At 45.7% G+C, this 23334-nt stretch overlaps 1 protein-coding gene across 1 annotated transcript in view; it reads right to left on the reverse strand.

Moving 5' to 3' along the window:
• Positions 1-23334, reverse strand: part of CRTAC1 (cartilage acidic protein 1) — a 256614-nt gene that overhangs the window by 41266 nt on the left and 192014 nt on the right. The window contains exon 6 of the mRNA XM_044299707.1: positions 8853-8935. Within this exon, the coding sequence (XP_044155642.1) occupies positions 8853-8935 (83 nt within the window). The remainder of the gene's footprint in view (positions 1-8852; positions 8936-23334) is intronic.

Below are 23334 nucleotides of genomic sequence, written 5' to 3' on the forward strand. Positions count from 1 at the left end.
GGACGCCTTCAGGGGGCATTTTTTATGATTGCATTTTACTCATTTTAGGCTAAAATTATTTTTTTATTGAAAGGGTTCAAAAAAATCTGTCTGTTTGCAAGCTGTGCCTTTGTTTTCTTTGAATCTTGTCATCTGAGGGCTCATGTGTAGCTCTTATCCCTGATCTCCTGACCCCATCGACACTCATTACACTGTAGCTCACATCTGATAAGAATACGGCTGAAGGGCTCATGCACACAACCGTATGTATTTTTCAGTCCGCAAAAAACGGATCCGCAAAAAATACGGATCACGTCTGCGTGCATTCCATTTTTTTTTTTTTTAGGACGGAACAGCTGGCCTCTAATAGAACAGTCCTATTTTGGTCCGTAATGTGGACAATAATAGGACATGGGCACACGGAGTAACTTCCATATATTTTTTTGGGCGGACCCATTGAAATGAATGGTTCCGCATACGGTCCACAAAAAAATAAAATAAGAGGAATGGACACGGAAAGAAAATACGTTTGTGTGCATGAGCCCTAAGTAAGTGTTTGCGAGGATAGGAGACCAGAGAGCGCTACATAAGCTCTCAAATGATGGGATTCTAGGAAAACATGATGTGACAGCCTGCAAACAGACTGATTTTTTTAACCCTTGAAATCAGAAACAGCTGAATTTTTTTAATAAAAGCAAATTGAAAAAAGTGCCCCCAAAGGTGTCCTTTAATGACTGTAGCTGCCCTTTAAAAAGGGTTTTCTGAGGATTAAGAAAAAATAAATGATTAAATAAATGTTGCCCCAGATGTTAGGATAATAAAATTGTCAATAATATAGAATTTTCACAGTTCCCTTGCTGCTGCCCTCATAGCGCCGCTCCCCCCATCTCTGTGCATATATGACATCATGAGTGGTACAGCCCATTGTTGTGACATTACTGTGGTCTATACATTAACATGGTAGCCAGCTCACAAAATATGTCGCATAATTGCGAATAATTCTTGACCATCTCATATTGGCTACATGCACTTTTATTCATTAACCCCTTCTCATCCATGAATTGTAAGAGTTTGTCCTGGTAATTGGTTCCCAGCTGATGTGCCGCTGAAAAAGCCAAGATTTGAGATGATTCACATTCTGGCAATCCTAGCTTAATTACATATAACACTCTCAGCTGTCATCTAGTTGCACTGATTGCATCCCTTTAAATCCCCTCCCATACTGCATCACTTTGCGGTTTATACAACTTCCTGGAGTGTGCCCATGCTGGATGCTGCAACTGATGCTTCTACAGATAAGTCTGTTCCTTTGTTTCTGTTTTCCTGTTGGCTTGATCCTAGGTGACCCTGTGGTCGTGTCCCCTCACTATTATAGGGTGTTCAGGTGTCATACAGTCGAGGCACGAGGGCATGCAATTATCTATCATAGAGATCTTTGCATGGGCTGAGAAGTCAGGGAGAGCTCTAGGGCTTTTACAGGGCTCACCCTTATGTTCCTTAGTTTGGGATCAAGTCAGTCGGATCTTCATTTGTTGTCTTCTAGTTTTCTGCAACACCATCCGTGACAACTTATCGTACTGAAGTTGCATGAATCGAACTCCGGAGAACCCGATCACGTGATGCTCCTCCAGCTTCCGTTGCAGACACGTCCTTTACCAGGTTTCCTGCCTGGGTTATGGACAGGACGTCACTTTCCTTGTGGATGGGGACAGAACTACTCCTTTCCCGGGCGCATGCACAGACTCCTGAATCCACCTCATTGGCTCAAGCGCCAGGGAAAACAATAGTTCTGGCCCCATCCACAATGAAAGTGACGCCTTGTCCATTGCCCAGACCAGAAACCAAGTAAACAATGTGACATCGGTGGAAGCTGGATTTTTAAGAGGCTCTGATACCTGAATCAACGCTACCTGGTGACGCTGACAAAAATGATACCTTTCTTTGTGCTGTCAGTGGTCCGGTGATGGAGAAAAATGAACTTTTAAAAATATGCAAATGAAGTTTCCGAACACCAGGCGACAGGCTTAAGCAGTTCGAGCACCTCTCCAGTGAGGCCCCTGGTGCTCCATAATGACGCCCCTCTGCTGTAGTTCACTCCTCCTGCCTTGACAGATGCCGTGCCTGCGCACCCGTGGCCAGAACCATTACGGCAGGGGTGTGCAGGTGCGGGATCTCAGCACTTGACCAAAGGGTCTATTGCTGTCAATCTAAAGGCAGGGGGCATGAACTACAGCAGAGAGGCGTGATTATGGAGCAGCATGGAAGTCGCTGGGGAGGTGCTCGAACTGCATAAGCCCGTCTCCTGGTGCTCAAATACTTCATTTGGATATTTTGTAAAGTTTCATTTGCCTGGAACGCCATCTGCATAGCGCCACCTGCTGTATGTTCCTTTTCTATTTCTATTTCTCTGTCCACCTCAGTGAGGTGGACGTGCACGGGTAAACATAGAAACATAGAATGTGTCGGCAGATAAGAACCATTTGGCCCATCTAGTCTGCCCAATATACTGACTACTATGGATAGCCACTGGCCCTATCTTATATGAAGGATGGCCTTATGCCTATCCCATGCATGCTTAAACTCCTTCACTGTATTTGCAGCTGCCACTTCTGCAGGAAGGCTATTCCATGCATCCACTACTCTCTCAGTAAAGTAATACTTCCTGATATTACTTTTAAACCTTTGCCCCTCTAATTTAAAACTATGTCCTCTTGTAGCAGTTTTTCTTCTTTTAATTATTCTCTCCTCTTTTACCTTGTTGATTCCCTTTATGTATTTAAGGGAATACATAAAGGTCCACCCTTAAAGGTAGTTCCATCCTTCAATTGCCGCCAGCTGTAGCAGAAAGGACACGCCCACTGAGCAGTCAGCTTGAAATAAATCTAGGAAAGCTATTGGATAAATCAATGGGGAGATCTCTGGATCCATGTGAGGTCCAGGGCTGGTTCTAGCTTTGTTAGAGATTGTCATGTTCTATATGATGTCTGGTTATCATTTATTTTTATGTTAATTGTGGGCTAACCCCTTTTGAGGAGACCAATTTCTCATGAAACAAATTCCGTACATTATTTAGGACATGCAAGGAAAACCATTGACTGTATGCAATTCATGTCACAGCCACTGGGTGGCCACGCACAGACACACAGGATAGACATCTCGGGACACACTATTGCAAAATCTTGCACCATCACCATACTTCTTGGGATGTGCTGAACCAAGAAGGACACATCTGTAATGGCTACAGTTTCTAAGTGGTTTGACAGAGGAGAAGAAGCTGGCTCTGTCAGACCATCCGCACCCCCACTACTTGATTAAGGGGAGCAATGAGTTGTCATGATGACTTTATTGCCACCCGTCAATTAAAATAAAGGATATATTTACCCCAAAAACATACTAGGGCACATATAATGGCTACAACAGCTGCTTCCTTCCTTACCCCAAACCAAAACATAGGTCACCACAGAACCTTATGGTGATCTTAGTAGAACTTCAGGAGGCCAGGAGATGCAGCCATAATATGGACCTCTTAGCAGTGCACCTAGCCTTTCTGCTGCAGTGGCGTCGCCAGGGGGGGGACAGAGGGGGCCACGGCCCCCCCTACATCAAGCTGTGCCCCCCCATGTGCCCCCCCAACTAAAACGTCCCCCATTCATTTTGATACTAGTGTTGGTCTGTACTGCCTGCTGCGCACTGTGTAGGCACTCCTAGCGGACATCTAAGTTCACACATCTCAGTCTGATGATCTGACTGAGTCTTGGTGCCCGGGTGCCGTACTGCCGTTGCGGTCTCTCTCACTTTCTTCTAGTCTCACTCTCCACCCACTGCCGCCGCGCCACGTCATAAGCCCCACCCCCGCCACGCCATAAGCCCCGCCCCACCATGTCATAAGCCCCGTCCCCAACCCCATACCAGTTGAGTCAGACTCAGTGTCTGAGCTAGTCTCAATCACCTAGTCGAGACTAGCTCAGCTGATCTGAATTCATTCAACTACTGGCAGCAGTGAAGGAGGCGCTCCTGCTCCTCCTCCTAGGCGTGTGACGTCACCGTGAGCAGCCTGCCCACTGCCTTTAGTCTAACTTGCTTAAGCCAGCCAGGGCCAGACAAGACTAGAGACGGACTGAGACAGACGAGACAGTGTGTGGCGTAGCGTGGTGTGGCCCTACCAATACCGAACAGACAGACAGACTGGACTGAGACTGATCTAGTGGTGACGGTGTGTAGCAAGCAGGACACTCAGGTTAACTTAATAATATAAGGTACTACAACTTACAAGTAGTGAGTGAGTAGACTGACTAAGTCTCTTTCTATTCTAAGGCTACTTTCACACTTGCGGCAGTGTGATCCGGCGGGCAGTTCCGTCGTCGGAACTGCCCGCCGGATCCGCCGATCTGCAGCTGACTGAAAGCATTTGTGAGACGGATCCGTCTTGTACATTTTTCACATTTTTACCGGTCTTCGCATGCCGGAAGAAACTGAAGACTTGCCTGAATGCCGGATCCGGCATTTTTTCCCATAGGAATGTATTAGTGCCGGATCCGGCGTTCAGGCAAGTCTTCAGTTTCTTTCGCCGGAGAGAAAACTGTAGCATGCTGCGGTTTTCTCTTTTGTCTGATCAGTCAAAACGACTGAACTGAAGACATCCTGATGCATCCTGAATGCATGGGAATAAAACTGATCAGTTCTTTTCCGGTATAGAGCCCCTGTGACGGAACTCTATGCCATAAAAGAAAAACGTTAGTGTGAAAGTACCCTAACTAGAGAGATTAAATCTGACTGTGACTAAGGGCTCTTTCACACCTGCGTTCTTTTCTTCCGGCATAAAGTTCCGTCGTCGGGGCTCTATGCTGGAAGAATCCTGATCAGTTTTATCCTAATGCATTCTGAATGGAGAGAAATCCGTTCAGGATGCATCAGGAAGGATGTCTTCAGTTCTGGACCGGAACGTTTTTTGGCCGGAGAAAATACCGCAGCATGCTGCGCTTTTTGCTCCGGCCAAAAATCCTGAAGACTTGCCGCAAGGCCGGATCCGGAATTAATGCCCATTGAAAGGCATTAATCCGGATCCGGCCTTAAGCTAAACGTCGTTTCGGCGCATTGCCGGATCCGACATTTAGTTTTTTCTGAATGGTTACCATGGCTGCCGGGACGCTAAAGTCCTGGCAGCCATGGTAAAGTGTAGTGGGGAGCGGGGGAGCAGCATACTTACCGTCCGTGCGGCTCCCGGGGCGCTTCAGAGTGACGTCAGGGCGCCCCACGCGCATGTATGACGTGATCGCATGGCACGTCATCCATGCGCATGGGGCGCTCTGACGTCATTCTGGAGCGCCCCGGGAGCCACACGGACTGTAAGTATACCGCTCCCCCGCTCCCCGCTCCTACTATGGCAACCAGGACTTTAATAGCGTCCTGGCTGCCATAGTAACACTGAACGCATTTTGAAGACGGATCCGTCTTCAAATGCTTTCAGTTCACTTGCGTTTTTCCGGATCCGGCGTGTAATTCCGGCAAGTGGAGTACACGCCGGATCCGGACAACGCAAGTATGAAAGAGCCCTAAGACTGAGAGGAGAGCTGGCTGGCAGCTGCCCCTGAATCTTCCTGATTTAAAAGTTAAAGGGGTTCTGCACTTTCATTTAACTGATGATCTATACTCTGGATAGATCATCAGCTTCTGATCGGCGGGGGTCCGACACCCAGGACCCCCGCCGATCAGCTGCTTGAGAAGGCAGCGGCTCTCCAGTAGCGCTGCAGCCTTCTCACTGTTTACCGCCAGCCAAAGTAATGTCACGAGTTACGACTAGTATCAACTAGCGTGGGCGCGGCTAAGCTCCATTCAAGTGAACAGAGCTTAGCCGCGCTCAGGCTAGTTGATACTAGTGATGTCAGTCACTGGGCCGGCGGTAAACAGTGAGAAGGCCGCGATGCTGCTGGAACACCGGTGCCTTCTCAAACAGCTGATCGGCGGGGGTCCTGGGTGTCGGACCCCCACCAATCAGATGCTGATGAACCTATCCAGAGTATAGATCATCAGTTAAATGAAAGTGCAGAACCCCTTTAAAGTTACTGTCAGTGCAGCCTGGATGATTACAGTGTTTACTACTTTACCGTTTAGAGAAATCATGTTCAAATGTGAGCGGTGGGAGGGGGATCTGTGGTCTGTGGATGTCATGTGTCATTACACTGTTATAGGGGGGGAAGGATCTGTGGATGATACTCTTTTAGTGCTATAGGGAGGGGGATCGGGGGTCTGTGGATGTCATGACACTGTTATGGGGGGGCGGGGAATCTGTAGATGACACTGTTATAGGGACGAGGATCTGTAGATGACACGATTATTGAGGGGGGGGGGGGATCTGTGCCACTCTGTGGATGACACTGTTGGGCTCCATTCAGTTATCCATAACAGCAGCAATGTACGGGTCTTTTTTCGGGAACGGAATGGACCCGGAAGTGCGGGTCCGCATTTCCGTATCCGCCAGCACATCGTGCTGCCCTATAGAAATGAATGGGTCCGCAATTCCGTTATGCAAATTTCGGATGTGTGAATGTGGCCTTATAGGGAGAGGGATCCCGGTATGACACTGATATGGGGTGGATCTGTGGATGACACATAGCATGAGATGCTATAAACGGTATGTGTCATCCACAGATCCCCCTCCATAAGGGTCATCCACAGATCCCCCTCCATAAGGGTCATCCACAGATCCCCCTCCATAAGGGTCATCCACAGATCCCCCTCCATAAGGGTCATCCACAGATCCCCCTCCATAAGGGTCATCCACAGATCCCCCTCCATAAGGGTCATCCACAGATCCCCCTCCATAAGGGTCATCCACAGATCCCCCTCCATAAGGGTCATCCACAGATCCCCCTCCAAAAGAGTCATCCACAGATCCCCCTCCATAAGGGTCATCCACAGATCCCCCTCCATAAGGGTCATCCACAGATCCCCCTCCAAAAGAGTCATCCACAGATCCCCCTCCATAAGGGTCATCCACAGATCCCCTAGGCTACTTTCACTTGCGTTCGGAGCGGATCCGTCTGGTGTCTGCACAGACGGATCCGCTCCTATAATAATACTGAGTACAAGTACTTCAGGTGCTCGCCGATAGCGATACTATCGGTTCATGCCATGTGACAAAGAGAAGGGGACTTGACACAGCTGGTAGATGCTGTATCTGGAGTAATTCCAGCATGCCCAGGCAGCTAGGACATGTTGAAATCTGAGTGATTGGGGTTTTTCTTTCCTATTGCGGTTTTAGGTATTGGGTAAAGTATCGTAGCATTTCTAAGCATACTTGTGTAAATGTATCGTTGTTATAGCTGCCCCCCCTACTTTTGTCCTGGCCCCCAGTGTGCCCCCCCCCCCCCAAAATTTGAAAGCTAGAGACGCCACTGCTGCTGCCTGAGGCGAATACTAAAACGCCCCCCCCCCCCCCATGCTAATTTTTTAACCTAGCCCCTTTGCCACAATGAAAGCGCTCATTGCCCATGGCCCTTCCGCTGCCCCCCTCTTACCCCTACCTGGTGCTGCCTGAGGCGATTGCTCACCTGGCCTTATTGGTGGTGCACCCCGGGACCTTAAAAATAGGTAATTTGAAATCGATCCAGACGCGGAGCTAAAACCAGAGGGTCACTTTAATTATTAGACTGCAGTTAAAGACTGGCAGCTCGGGCAAGTTCTCATCAAGATCTATGAAGGGCATCGCTCTTACAATGTCACCGTAATGTATTTCAGGCCCATATCAATAGACTCATCGCTATTATCTGCTCTGACTACTCACTGGGGAGGATAGCTAACAATCCTCTGCAGACAGTCCTGACTATATCAGTAACAGTTTTGTACATTCTGCCGTCTCTTCAAGAACTTGAGCCCCTAATTGCAATTCCCTGCATAAATCAGGATTAGGAACAACATTTTTGTACAAGATTTCATTCAAAATGTTACATTTCAAAGCAAAGCCTCTGTGACGGGGCATTACTAGCACCGAAATTCAGCACACTCCGGGGATTAACTCTTGACAGGAGGATTGGAAAGGAGTGACATTTGCAGACTGGGACGGCGTGGCGCTGCACTGGTTAATAGAGAGGACTTGGTAATGAATTCTGCAACTATTTGTTTATTTTCCCCCCACGAATCAAATGGAAACTAATGTACAATTCTCTACTGCCACCCACTGGAGGAAGGGTGAAATGACACCCGGGACTACAGTGCTGGAAATTCAGGGCAGATACAGCAAAATTATCAATTCAACTACTTTTACCAAAATAGGAAAAATGCTGTTCATAAAATTGTAGAACTTATTTTGTGAGTATTTGCAAGTATTAATTTTACATTTTTTTAAATACAGTGAGGATCTTGTCACAAATTAATGAAAAAACGATACATGTCCGTGAAAAAATGGCGCACTGCAAGTGTGTGCAAAATCAATACATTGCACCACTATGTCCCCCGTTTTTTTTCTATACATGGTAAAAAATAGTAGACATGACTGGACCAGTTGCCCAGTGCACCATCTTTACCATAAAAATGAATTGAGAGGTGGACCAGCATGCGCACTAGGGCTCCATTTGAAGAGGGCTTAGGGATCTTTCATTCTCATAATCACTGGGGGTCCCAGTGGTTGGATCCTCACTGGGTTTCTGATTCTAGACCAAGATGGCTCCCATATCCAGATGGAGTCCTTTGGCTAGCACCATACTCTTTTCATGAGTTTCTTATTTTTGACCTCGGCATTGATCTGAAGTGTCTAATAATTTAGTTAAACAATTCCGACTTGTAATTTATTATTATAATTTTTTAATAATTTTATATCCTACAACTATACACAACAAGAATTTGGAAAAAGTTCTAAAATAATTTTCTCAACTGACCAGTTCCCCTCCCTTCTGGCTCTGAAGCATCTCCTGGATTGAGTTCCTCCATATAAGGGTCTGCATGTTCCCGACGTCCAACTCTACAAGAGAGAATATGGATTATAGACATGTTTAATGGTTGCATTTATATTAGGCCTCATGCACACGACCGTTTTTTTTTCCGGTCCGCAAAAACGGGTCCCGTAGTTCCGTGATCCGTGTCCGTTTTTTCTTCCGTGGGTCTTCCTTGATTTTTGGAGGATCCACGGACAGGAAGGAAAGTAAAAAAAAATATCGTTTTGGTGTCCGCCTGGCCGTGCGGACCCAAACGGATCCGTCCTGACTTACAATGCAAGTCAATGGGGACGGATCCGTTTGACGTTGACACAATATGGTGCAATTGCAAACGGATCCGTCCCCCATTGACTTTCAATGTAAAGTCAGGAGTCCCTATTATACCATCGGATCAGAGTTTTCTCCAATCCGATAGTATATTTTAACTTGAAGCGTCCCCATCACCATGGGAACGCCTCTATGTTAGAATATACCATTGGATTTGAGTTAGTTCCCCTGGGGGAATGATGGGGGAACGTGATTTTAATTAGGGGGGGGGGGAGAGGTGAGGCCGCACTGGCCACCAATGAATATAATATTGGGGAGGGAGGGGGGTCTGCCCCCTGCTGCCTGGCAGCATCTGATCTCTTACAGGGGGCTATGATACGCACAATTAACCCCTCAGGTGCGGCACCTGAGGGGTTAATTGTGCAGATCACAGCCCCCTGTAAGAGATCGGATGCTGCCAGGCAGCAGGGGGCAGTCATGTACACAGTTCGTAGGATATTCTAACTTGAAGCGTCCCCGTCACTATGGGAACGCCTCTGTGTTAGAATATACTGTCGGATCTGAGTTTTCTGAAAAAGCTTTTATGCAGATCCGTCTGTGTGAAAGTAGCCTACGGCCACGGATCACGGACGCGGATGCCAATCTTGTGTGCATCCGTGTTTTTTCACGGACCCATTGACTTGAATGGGTCCGTGAACTGTTGTCCGTCAAAAAAATAGGACAGGTCATATTTTTTTGACGGACAGAAAACACGGATCACGGCCGCTGATGAACAACGGTGCATCTTCCGAGTTTTCAACGGACCCATTGAAAGTCAATGGGTCCGCAGAAAATCACGGAAAACGGAACAACGGCCACGGATGCACACAACGGTCGTGTGCATGAGGCCTTATAGTTATTTTTAATAATATTATTAGGATTTATACTTTAATGCATACAAATGACTTTACTTAGACACCTCCACAAACCCAACGACCCCATTCACACAAGGACTATTTTAGAATCCGATGTTACAGCTATTTATGAAGAAGCAGAAGCATAGCTATCAGCAATAGCTAAGGGTAATTAGTACACATTACCTCCTAGGAACACATTTAGATCCAAAGAAACATCTGGCAGGTGACAGCTGTTCCTTGTCAAGCTATATGCTAGCTGTCAGATAACAAGAGCAGTTGCCAGCAGGTAAGAGACTTCTGGACATCAGGGGTTGACTAAGGGACTGTGCAGTACCCCAGACCTGGAGGTATCTGAAATTATGTTTTATTGTGTATTGTTATGTTCATGATATCTATTGTCTATGTGTTCCTGATAGAAGAGGTATGGTTGACAATGATTGTCAGGAACAGGACTGACCACCCTGTTCCTCCCCTCTTGTGAGTGGTCTGGTCTAATTAGACAGTGGGGGGAGAGGAAGCACATGTCAGAGCTCCTACTCCAAGGGACCGTATCTAATTCCTCTGTGAGACCAATACTCAAAAACGATCTAAAGTATTCAGAACACAGCCCCCGGAAACCATCGGTGTGTCAAGACAACAAAGTGACCAGCAAAATTACACTTTACAGACAGTGTGGAAGATCAGGGACTACGTACGGCTCAGACACCCATCACTTAGAACAACCACTAAGCCAGACTAACATCAAGCCTGTATCACAGTGGACATCTATATCTACAAATGCCTGCAAGTACCATTAAATTGCAATCCAACCAGCCACCATACATCCTCATCTGGTGCCAGAAAGTGCACTTTGTATTGGTGCTAGATGTGTCACAACTTGTAATATTTTTCAATAAAGGCTATGTACACCTTTGGGGGCATTTTTTTTAAATTATTGCATTGTACTCATTTTGCACTAAAAATCATTTTTAAATTGGTCTTTATTACAATTATGGAACCTTTTTTTTCTGTACAGAGCTGAGATGTTTTAATAGAGGGATCTGAATTTTTTCTCTGCTCTGTCAGGCAGCTCACCTGAGGGGCTCCTTATCTCTGATCTCTGACATTATAAACACTCATTATAGCACAATACTTATCTTACTGATAAGAATGTGGCCTAAATAAGTGTTTATGACCTCTTAGTAATCTAGAGATAAGGGTTATTAGTTGACTGGCACAGTGTAAAAGTAAAATGTACCATTCACACAGCAAGACAAACAGATAACAATTTGTGACAGAAAGGCTCAATATTTTTTAATAAAGATCAATAGAAAAAAAGATTTTTAGCCCAAAATGAGTAAATAGCGATAATAAAAAATGCCTCCGAAGGTGCACATAGCCTTTAAGTAAAGAGAGATTGTTCCACGCTTTCTTCTGGCCTGATTCTTCAAACCAAATTTCCACTGCACCGATCCCCAGGGAGCAACGGCCTCAAGTAGTACACCATGATACAACATTTCAATAGGGTTGCTATCACCCTCATTCTCTACACTGGCACCACCGGAGGACTTCAGCCACTGCATGCCATGAGCTGTTAGTGGCACAAAATCACAGTATTAGACCTCATGCACACGACCGTTGTGTGTTTTGCGGTCCGCACGGACAGCCATTGATATAACTGCCTATTCTTGTCCGCAAAACGGACAAGAATGGGACATGCTATATTTTTTTTGCGGGGCTACGGAACGGAGCAACGGAACGGAGCAACGGATGCGGACAGCACACGGAGTGCTGTCCGCATCTTTTGCGGCCCCATTGAAGTGAATGGGTCCGCACAGCGGTCGTGTGCATGAGGTCGTGTGCATGAGGCCTTAGCTAGAGTGCTAACCAAATGGACATCAGGATCTAAAACAATAAACCACTAGACATCAAAACCTGGTGAGACACTAAACCAGTAGACTTCAGGAAGTGACTTGGCCACTCACCCAATGGAAACCGAATGCCTGGTAGCCATATTGGCTAATTATCACCTATGAAATAACTTCTCAAAAACTTATGGTAAGTTATGTTAGCTATTGATAGAACATGCTGACATATGGACACGTTTACAGTGTGAGAAGATAGTTCTAAAGTTATAACCAAAATGGCTGTGCTTGCTGTTGTCACTTTTGCAAATATGGCTGATGCAAAAACATACAAAAATATCAATATCTCTGCAAGCAAATAAAAAATAATGACTAAACTACAGTTATCTCTTTAATACATGGCCATGTTTACATCATGGGGGGGAAGTCACCTTCAATAATTTTGACTAGTTTAGAGAATGGGCATAGATATTGGGGGCACATTGGAGCTCCTCCTAAGATGACACCAGTATTATAAATTGCACATGGTAGGTTGAGGGCCATGTTACAGATTTTGTGTTGTTGCTCAGAAACTTTAAGTTGGATCTCTGACGTGGTTCCTTGCTGTGGTCAATCCCTACTTTTTAGAAGTGTTCTTTAACGATAAACTGAATAGAAAGTGTATCGGTGCCCCAGGCAATCAGTAATAATCTGTGGAAAAAGTAGTAAAAGATCTGTGGAGGAAGTACGTGTTACATTTCCCTGCAGTGCCTCCACAGGGGAAGACAAGCATTACACTGTGTCCATGCACATCAATGAGCTGTCTGTGTAATACAGGGCAGGGCAGGTCCTCCAGGGAAAATATAGGGTCAAAATATCAGTTCCTGAACAGAGGTTTCCCCTGTATTATCTCTGAATTCCTAAACATGTAAAAACCTAATAGGTTTTCTAAACAGTACAACACCTTTAGCGGAGAATCAGGATCCCTGTCTGTTAGCCAGAGTGGAAAAAGATTACAAAGAGTCTATCTCTTTGGAAAACCTGGCCAATCCATTCACTTCAAAGAGATACATGTAATACACTATTTCACCTGTGGTGGCACTACAGTAGAATTGAACACTTGATGCTGTGCTCTCCCGCAGATCACAGATGATCACTAAGGGTCCCAACAGTTAGACATCCTTTAAAGATCCTATTAATTAAAGACCTTTCTAAGAAAAAGGGATTGTCAAAAACAGAACAATAGGGATATCGAGGTCGTCCCATCTGGACCTTTGTGGCATATTACTATGATACGCCATGAATGTCTGATGGGTTCCAGTCCTACCTCTGGTAACTACTATCTCACAAACAGAACCCAGCAATGGACAGCTTTCTTGATTCACTGCTGTGGGTCTTCAGAAGAGCGCTGACTTGACTATTTTTGGAAGTCCCATAGCGGTAAATATAGGGGTAGATGCACATGCGCAGTGCCCTCTACATTCACTGCTATGTAACTTCCAAAAATGCCCAATTTCATATTAGTGAATGGAAAGGATGCTGTTGAATGCACATCCTGATTCGGAGCTAGGAGCGGGTGGGACCTGCACCTAATAGACATTTGTGGGGTATCCTTTCTATATGCTATAAACATACAGATGGAAATACCCCTTTAATTTGAAAGCCTTTAGTTACATAGTGCCACGGATATATGTGTACAGACGGGGAACGGAAATGCCAGATTGTACAGGATTCAGCAGTTTAAAAGTCCAATACCGTTTATTTTCCATCCAAGTTATACAGTCACTCGAGTCAATCCACAGAACAAAAGCCCTTGCCCATCTGGGCGCTAAATATACAGTGGGTTCTTCTCACCTCTGCTCTCAGCATAACACAGGAGTAGAGATGAGCGAATATTTTAAGATTCGGTTAGTTTCGGATTCGATAAATTTTTCAAAAAGTTCGGAACCAAAGTTGCTCCAATTGTCCTGCAAATTGGTATATAACCCCCGCTTTTAATAAAAAGCTCCTATCTCGTTTTGTAAATTTTTTACAATTTTTTTCCCTTGTCTGCCCCCTCGGTCTGATACAGAGTCAGGTGTAACTGTAACTACTGTTATCGTTGCTGCCGCAAATAGCGGTTTCTGCTTGGCCGCAACTGACTGCAATTACCTCCAGCCTGGTGGTGACAGAACACTATTGATTGCGTATGCACTGGACACCGTTTCAGAAGATATGAAGATATTAAGAAGACGAATAGATTAGGGTTCAATTCGGTGGGTAAAAAAAAAAAACTGAGAATCGGAACAAATCTGCGAATAGATTCGCTCATCTCTACACAGGAGATTAGACTTGACACTTCAGGCCTTCAGACCCAGAAGGAGGATTTCAGTCCTGTATTTATCCCCACAGTAAGGAGCCCAGCAGCTACAACTGGGTTTGCCTCAGGCTAAGGCAGCGATGGCTAACCTCTGGCACTACAACTCCCAACATGTTCCATTCATTTCTATAGAGTTCTGAGAACAGCCAAGCAAGTGTGCATCTTGGGAGTCGTAGTTTTACCACAGCTGGAGTGCTGGAGGTTAGCCATCACAGGGCTAGAGGAAAGTTGTACTGGAGTGGAGAGGGAATGGCAGGTCCCACTACCAATATATACAAGCCATTCCATAAAAATCCAGACCCATAAAACTATACTTTGCTAAAACCACCCACCTTTCCTGGATTCTTTTACTTCAGCCACCTAAGCATTCTGGGTGAGATATACACCCCCTCCAGTACTTTTCCAGCCACTATGTTACAGTAGAAACCTTGACAATTCTGACAAGCATGCCAAAAACCCACTGGCCTATTTCAGTAAAGTGGTGAATTTCTGAAGAGGATCGTTGAATTGCTTCCATCTGCAGGTGATTCATGGAACCACCCTGTAAGATTAGGTCCAGATTTTAATTGCATGGCTTTGCTGCTGGGCTCCGGAATCCAGAGAGCCGGCATTAAAGTCATTAAAAAATGTTAATTTGTGTGTATTTTATGTCATTATTTGACAGTTTTATGATCAGCTGCATTTCTGGAGAGATGATAGAACATGGGGCTGCAGCGCGGTGATTGAAAACAGGCAATTACAGGCGCCATTATGTGCCTGAGCGTTAGTATCTTACGAGCTGCATTACATCCTTTAATGTGCCAGTGGAAAATGAAGATAGGGCAAGCCATTATTCTTTGTTACAATGAAGCTCTGGATCAAACAGCTGACAATTACAGATCACAACAACAAGCCGGCCATGTTTTTAGCCTAGTCCTTCCAATTTAAAAAAATCAGTCCTTTATAGATTGCTTCAAAACGCGTCATGTCATTTAGCAAGTAAATACTTTTTTTTTTAAAGTAATTTTCAACTCATTAAAATGATATTTCTTAACTAAAAGTGTGTTACCGCAGTCCACCAAAGAGAAGGGGCCGCTCCGTCATCAGCAGTATCATAGGGGGGAGGGGGTGATAGAGATGTATAGGAAGGCAATGACAGAGACCCAGGCAGTCAGACCGTCCATTCATCTGCTGCGCATCGCCTATGACTCAGGATGCGGAGAGGATGACTGCCCGGCCAACGTGTAATACCCATGAAAGCTAATAGACTGAATGCAGATAATAAAAACAATAAAATATATAATCTACAAATAAATCTGGGATGAATATTAGTAATAGCTGGATGACAACCTCTGGAGCTCCCATGAAGGTTGGCGCTCATGTTTCCCAAAATTGGAAGGTATTGCTGAAGTTGGAGAGGCCAGGCGGATAAGGCCGTCCCCGTTTTGGCAAATACTGTTGTTCACATAACGAAAATATATACATTTTTGTAATAGATTTTCTGACGGTTTTCAAGATCTCTGCTTGTTGTCATCCAATAGAAACCTTCCATGTTTAGTCGTCTTGTAATGAACCACTCTCCACATGACCCAGGACAGATTATACGAAGGCTTCTATTAAACATATACTGTAGACGACACATCGGCAAAGAATAACCGTTTGTGTAATACCTCTTCAAACAGAGTGCAGGTAAAGGGACTTTCTATATATTCCCGTATGTGTCCTGTAAATTGGGATTCAAACGTTGCCAGGTATCCTTCACAACAAGCCATACCACATATAGTGGTGTATCAGATATCATGCAGTAATTGTACGGTAGTAATATCCTGCTGGAGTATAGTAGAAGTAATATTTCTTTTCAGTGTGTGGGTACTATCTTGCTGCAGTATTGTAGTAAAATCCCTTTGACTGTACAGTGGAAATTCGTCATGAAGTGCATTGACAGGGAGCTGCGATAGCGCAGCCTCATCATTGCACCCCTAAGATGCCGCGTTCATACATGATCGCGGCATCTGAATGTAAAATTAACAATGCAAAAAAAAAAAAAAAATTTAATCAAACTTACCTCCTCTATTTGCTCGCGACAGGCTGGCCGCCGCCATATTGCTTGGAGTTCTCGTCCGAAATCCTGTGCAGCACGAGATTGCGGCATCACGCCAGCTGGCGTGGTGACGTATGACATCATCATGCCGGCCTTCTTGATGATGTAATCTCGCGCCGCACGGGGTTTCGGCCGAGATCTTCAAGCAAGATGGAGGCTGGCGGCCCGTCGTGAGCAAATGGAGGCGGTAAGTTTACATTTTTTAGTTTTTTATACTATTTCATGTTAAATCGATTCGCTGCCACGAAACACAAGGAAATTCGGTTTCTAGGCCAATCGAATTTGTCCTGAAATTCGGATCGAATTCCGCTTCGTAGGATTCGATTCGCTCATCTCGAGTGGCATTACTTCATTGCAGTTTCTTAATATTACCCTTTTGGTAAGTAGGTATTACTCCATTTTAGCAGGATGGTAATATCTCATGATGGTATGGTGGTATTATTCCTCTCCAGTATGGAAGTGTTATCCTTTCCTTTTACAGTTTGGTTGTACTATTCCATTGCGATATGGAGGTATTATCCTTTTACAGTTTTGTGGTATTATCCTTTTGCAGTACGGCGGTAATATCCTATTACAATGCGGCAGTAATTTCACATTATAGCATGGTGGTATTATCCGAGTCCAGTATGTTGATGTTATATAATTACAGGTTGATAATTACTAATATTTCTATAAAGTATGGCTTGTCTCCACACCGACTAATAGGTGACGGTACTCAATGCCCCCCCAACTCTTCTAATAGCTCAGAATCCTCTAATATTGTATGAGAAGCTGCGCTGTCAAAACTGGAAAACTCCTTTAATTCACTGCTAATAGAAGGAGAGCCATTAAACGAGGGCAGGCACGAGACACGAGAAGTAATTAGACAAGATGCAGCAACATAATCGGACATATGATGGATGACAAATAATGCTGGGAAATAATTGAGACGGCGCAGCCATGCTGAGGAAAGGTGAGGCGGCGCGGACGGGGACTTACAGCAGTAGTTTAATTAGCGCTTCTGGAGCGTCCGCTGCAGTGTGACCTTTACAGAACCTTTGGAGCTCTGCTTTCTGACTAGAGACTAAATGATACACATTCAGTATACACAATGTGCAAAACTGCTGCCAGCTTCACTTTGCAGGATTATTATGAAGACACCGCGAATACAAGTTCATTATAACAATGAAATGTTCCCAGAATATTAACACATTCTTATGTAAAATCCTGGAGAGAGAAGACACTATATCAGGCTGCAGTGGTGTCTGACCAGAAAGAAAATCTATCTATCTATCTATCTATCTATCTATCTATCTATCTATCCTGTATCTATCTATCTATCTATCTATCTATCTATCTATCCTGTATCTATCTCCTATCTATCTATCTATCTATCTATCTCTCTAATATCTATCTATCTATCTATCTATCTATCTATCTATCCATCTATCTCATATCTATCTATCTCCTATTATCTATCTATCTATCTATCCCATATCTATCTATCTATCTATCTATCTATCTATCTATCTATATATCTATCTATCTATCTCATTATCTATCTATTATCTATCTCATATCTATCTATTATCTATCTATCCCAGATCTATCTATCTAATTCAAAAAAGCTTTATTGGCACATCCAAGTAAAACATTTAGCATTGCCAATGCAAAATAAATAATAGGTATTGTGGAGGGGGGTTTGATGTGGGAATTAAAGGGGTGGATGTTGGGTTAAAGGGGCAGTATAGGGGTATAATAGTCCATGGTGTCTCAACATATAGTGGGCAGTAACGGGATGGGGTTGTAGGGGCAGTATTGGGGCATAACAGTCAATGGCATCTCATCTTCCTCTCAGTTGGTGGCAGGTGGAGACATAATGGGCAGCGATCTCCACAGTGGACTCCTCTTCCCCCAGTAGGATGTGTAGTTTCCTCTGCTCATCTATGGAGGTGAAATCCAGGATGTGAGCGGAGAGTCTCTGGAAGTAAGCGGATCTATCTATCTCATATCTATCTATCTATCTATCTATTAGACATGAGCAAACTTTTTTAAATTGGTTTCATGTCTCTCTTTTTTATTTATTTAATTATTTTATAAAAAAAAATAAATTGCCCTGTACTCCCCCACCCATCCACCTTTAAGCACTTTAATGCAATAAGAGAAAAAGCCCATAATGTGAGCGTGACACTGACATACATCACTATGGGTAAACGCATGCTTGACGGTGATGTTTCGTGTACTGGAAGAAGATAACTTTGTCCATCTGGTGGCCACCGTGCCCCCCCTGTGCCACCGTGCCCCCTGCCGTGCTGAAAACCCTCTCTGAGATGACACTGGAGGCTGGACAAGACAGAACAGAGACAGCATAACTGGGCCAGGTTGGGCCACTGTGCTAGCAGAAGCCGAGCTTGACTTAGGTCTGTCCAGTTTGGAGCCTACTGCACCCACAGTATCAGCAGCATCACCAGTTCCCATAACAGAAGCAGATCTGACCCTGTCCGTTTTCTGGGAGGTTCTGACCCTATGTTGCCTCTGCTCTTTATTGCTGCCGCTGCCACCACCCTCTTCCTATGATGTCACCTGCTCCTCAGCACCCCGATCCCAGGTCCTGTCCAGCACACAATCATCGTCATCCTCACCCTAATGTTATCAGACTGTGATATGTCATCATGGGCTCCTTCGTGCCCCTTAGAGGTTTACGAGGCTACGGTGAGGAGACACCATTACTCTGATTATTCAGAAAGTCTCATAAGCCTGCCAGTCATAGGATGCTATTCCTGAGGAGTCCCCAATGTGTACTGAGCTCAGTTCGGGTCTCCAATCAGATTTCGTCAGTGGAGTATGACGCGTGCACATAATGTCCAAGCATGTGCTCCAACTTGGAAGCCTTTGAATTGATGCGCCAGAACTTACGTCGTTTCTCTACCTTGAATATCATTGTAAAGAGGAAATAGTTACTGTAACAATATGTGTAGGATCTTTTATCACACGGCTCCTGTGAGGATATTATGTATTGATGTGGTTTGACACATACACAATATGAATGCTGACTATTAATATTCTGTCAAAGAATTCCCATCACAGTGATACTTTATTCTATAACTGTATCCAGTACCAAGATTGCAGTATTATGGGGTAGATGTTTCAATGTTTATCATTCCCATAATGTGTTTGTAAATAACAGTACAGATAAGATGTGCAGAATATTATTATTACACATAGCTCTTTACAAGAACTTCCAGCCCCACGTTACTTCTTTCTGTGACTGTAAAACACCAAGATTGGAATATTATGGGCTGTCACTTCTCCTGCCATGTCTGTTGTAATAATTCATTGCATTCCCTCCTCATGTAATAACAATTTCAGAACATATATTTGTGTCTCTCTGTGTTGTGCCATTCCCCTATTATTCCATTCCCTTACGTCCTACCAGCAGCACAGATGGGGTTAACTGCCCCCCGTGGACTGGTAGGACCGGCGGAATGTTTAATGAGCCCAAAGAATAAACCAATAAAAGAACTCCAGCTCCCTTAAAGGGAGGGGTTCATCCCCCAGCCCACCGTGTTTTTTTCTGTCCTTTGGACAGGTGGACTGGCGAGTTTTACTCTCTCCTTGTTGAGAATTGGGGACGTTTTTTGACTCTTAGAGCCATGAGTGTTCCCCTTTTTTTCCAGTTGTTAGTGCGCTTATATTTGCGCCTCATTTTCTGCAAGTGGATTAGTTCTACTTGCCTCGGTCTCCCCCTGTGAGTCGGCAGCGCTCCGCTGCATGGCTGGTATGGGCGCCGCCATGACCGGAAGTGACGCGGGCCTAGCCGCGGCGTCACTTCCGGTCCCTCGGCCGGCCGTTCGGTCCTGACTGCAGAAATTCAGGATAAAGTACCGGCCGTTTTTTTTTCTTTCTCCAGGGGGGATGGAGGTGTGGTGGTGATCACCACTTATTCATTAACCTTCTCTTTTAGGGAAGGCTACAGCTGATGAATGGCAGTATCGTTAGGGGGAGGATTATTTTAGCAAGCAAGCTCCAGAGTCTCCTGCATTTCTGTGATATTTCTCTATCCAGACGGGATTTTTTTGCCTTTCAGAGCTTATTACTGACTCCTCTGGTTCGTGCTCCTAAAAATCATGGAGGGTTTTTCCCTTATTTCTTTTAGGATGTTTTGATTTTTTAATTGTTTTCCCTTTCTATTTTCAGCTATGGCCTCTCCCCAAGAGCCCAATCAGCTACGGAAAACAGCTACCAAGAGGAAACACCTGGCTTGCTATGACTGCAATACGCCTCTTGATGAGAGCTGCCCTTTCTCCAGGTGTGACAGTTGTCGTTCCACCACTGCTACTGAGCCTTCGATGCAGGACATGTACCAGTGGGCCAAAACTTATGTTGACGATTCCATTCAAGGGGTCGTACGTCTCCTTAATGAGAGGCTACCTGTTCCCTCCCAAGCTCCTATGGAGGTGAGCGGGGGCCCCGATAGGCCTTTACCCCTTTCTGTGGGGTCATCTTCTTCTGAGGAAGAAGAATCGACTTCTGGCTTTTTTCCACCGGAAAAGACTCAGAAGCTTCTGAGGTCCATCAGGTCGGGGGACCATGATGTTGACGTAGGGGAGTCTTCCGATCCCGCCTACTGGACCCAGCGGGTCTTTAGGGCAGATGAGACCCTTCTCTCTGTGATGCGCACAGAGTGGAAAAAGCCGGAAAAAGGCCCAGTCCTTACCAGGAAATTCAAACAAATGTTCCCAATGGCTAAACCCTTAGTGGAATCGTGGGGTTCCATTCCTAAGGTGGACATGGCAATTGCCAAGTTGTCCAGGCGCACTCTGGTTCCTGCAGACGATGGGTCTAGCCTGCAGGACCCTCTAGATAGAAGGACAGAGTGCACCCTTAGACGAGGTTACTCGGCTGCCGCCGCTTCCGCCTCGACTTCCATTGCTGCCACAGAGGTCTCGTCCTTCCTCAGAGCCAGGTTGAATCAGATCCAGACGGATGTCGACCAGAGTGTCTCTCGCGATGATATCCTCGCTGCCTTCAAGTCCGTCAATTTGGCCATGGACTTCCTATGTGACACAGCCCAACTTCAGTTAAAGTTGGCAGCCAAAACAATGGCTTTAGTATCTGCCGCTAGGAGACCTCTGTGGCTGAAACCTTGGAACGCAGATAATGCGTCCAAGTATAACCTCTGTGGGCTCCCCTTTGAACCTGGCCGTCTATTCGGATCTGAATTAGACACCATTATGGAGGGTCTTTCAGATAAAAAGGGGAAGAGTCTCCCCCAACAATCCTTTCGAGGCAGGGGTAGACAAGCCCGCGGGGGCCGGCCAGGACAGCAGGTTGGACGCAGAGATTGGGGGGGGCCGCCTAGAAAATTTTCTAGGCGCTCCCGTAAACCCACCAGGGAGGCAAAACAAACCTCCTGACTATGGGCCTCTCTGAGGCTCTTGGTTAAGCCCTGCTATCCCTGTCGTTACACTTCTGGTTTTTCCCGTACCCCTTCTCCACCTCCCTCTAAGGGGGCGTCTTTTATCCAGACTCTTATGGGCCCAAGAAATCCCGCATCCTTGGGTCCAAAATATCGTTGCCATAGGCAATCTAATAGACCTTGTTTTTCTCCCCCCAGGAAGACTCATTGCTACTCGCAGTTTTTTGCCGGCCAGACAAAGAATCTTGGAGGTCTATGTTCAAGACTACCTTTCCAAGGGAACCCTGGAGGAGGTACCGGCAGGGGAGAAGGGTCTAGGGATTTATTCTCCAGTATACCTGGTTCCCAAGAAGACGGGAGATCTTCGGACGATCATAGATTGAATACTTCTCAATCCCTTTTTAAGGAGGACCAGATTCCACACGGAAACTATAAGGTCGGTCAGCCACCTCCTCAGCTCTGGGGAGGTGATGGCCATTCTGGACCTCAAGGCTGGGAAATTTTTCACGATCACGGTCCAGATACTAGGAGTAGGCAGACATCTCCAGTTTGCCGCCCCTCCCTTCGGAATCTCGTCTGCCCCCCTGACCTTCACCAAGGTCATAGTATCGGTAGTGGCAGCATTGAGACTCCAAGATCTGACCATTGTCCCTTACTTGGACATCTGGCCTCTACTTTCCCATCTTCTTCATGTCGCATTTTTTCTTCTGCTCCACCTAGGTTGGATTGTCAACTGGCTGAAGTCGAACGTGAGCCCTTCGACTTCTATCCGTCATCTAGGATTCTTAGTCGACTCTCTGGAGATGTCCCTCCAGTTGACACCAGAAAGAAGAATGCGGATACAGGACCTAGTAAGGGTCCCTTATGTACCACAACGAGTCTCCATATGGACCCTCATGAAGATGGTGGGGCTCGTGTCAGCGACTGTGGATGCAGTCCCTTGAGCTTTATAGCACCTCCGGCCCCTTTAGTCGGAGGTCTTAAACAAACGGAACGGCAGCCCCCTGGGGCTAGATTCCCTGTGCCCCCTATTCAACCAGTCCCAACTTTCCCCCACAGGGTGGTTTTATCTACCACAGGGGAAGTCTATGACGCAACCAGCTTGGCTCATATTGACCATGGACGCGTCCCTAGTAGGCTGGGACGCTCATATAGACGGATCCCCAGTTCGGGGATCCTGGTCTCCTCAGGAGTGGCATCTTTTTTCAAATCTCCACGAGATGTGTGCTATCCGGCTAGCCCTCCTTCACTTCGCCCCTCAGATTCGGGGCAAAGCAGTGAAAGTCCCGTTAGACAACAGGACTGTCGTGCTTTATATAGACAAGCAGGGAGGCACAAGATTCTTACCCCTTCCGTCTGTGATCGGGGTAATTCTGCGGTGGCCAGAGCTGAACTTATCCCATCTATCCGCCACTCACATCTGAGGCTCCTTCAACGTCATCACGCACCGCCTAAATTGCGGCCTATCGACCATGGAATGGTCACTACATCCGGAGATCTTCAAATAGTTAGTCCTCAGATGGGGGATGCCATAGGAGTATCTCATGGCAACCGAGTTCAACGCCAAGGTACAGAGGCTTTGTTCCCTAGACAGGGAGGACA

The sequence above is a fragment of the Bufo gargarizans genome, chromosome 6 (genome assembly GCF_014858855.1).
Source record: "Bufo gargarizans isolate SCDJY-AF-19 chromosome 6, ASM1485885v1, whole genome shotgun sequence".
NCBI lineage: Eukaryota > Metazoa > Chordata > Amphibia > Anura > Bufonidae > Bufo > Bufo gargarizans.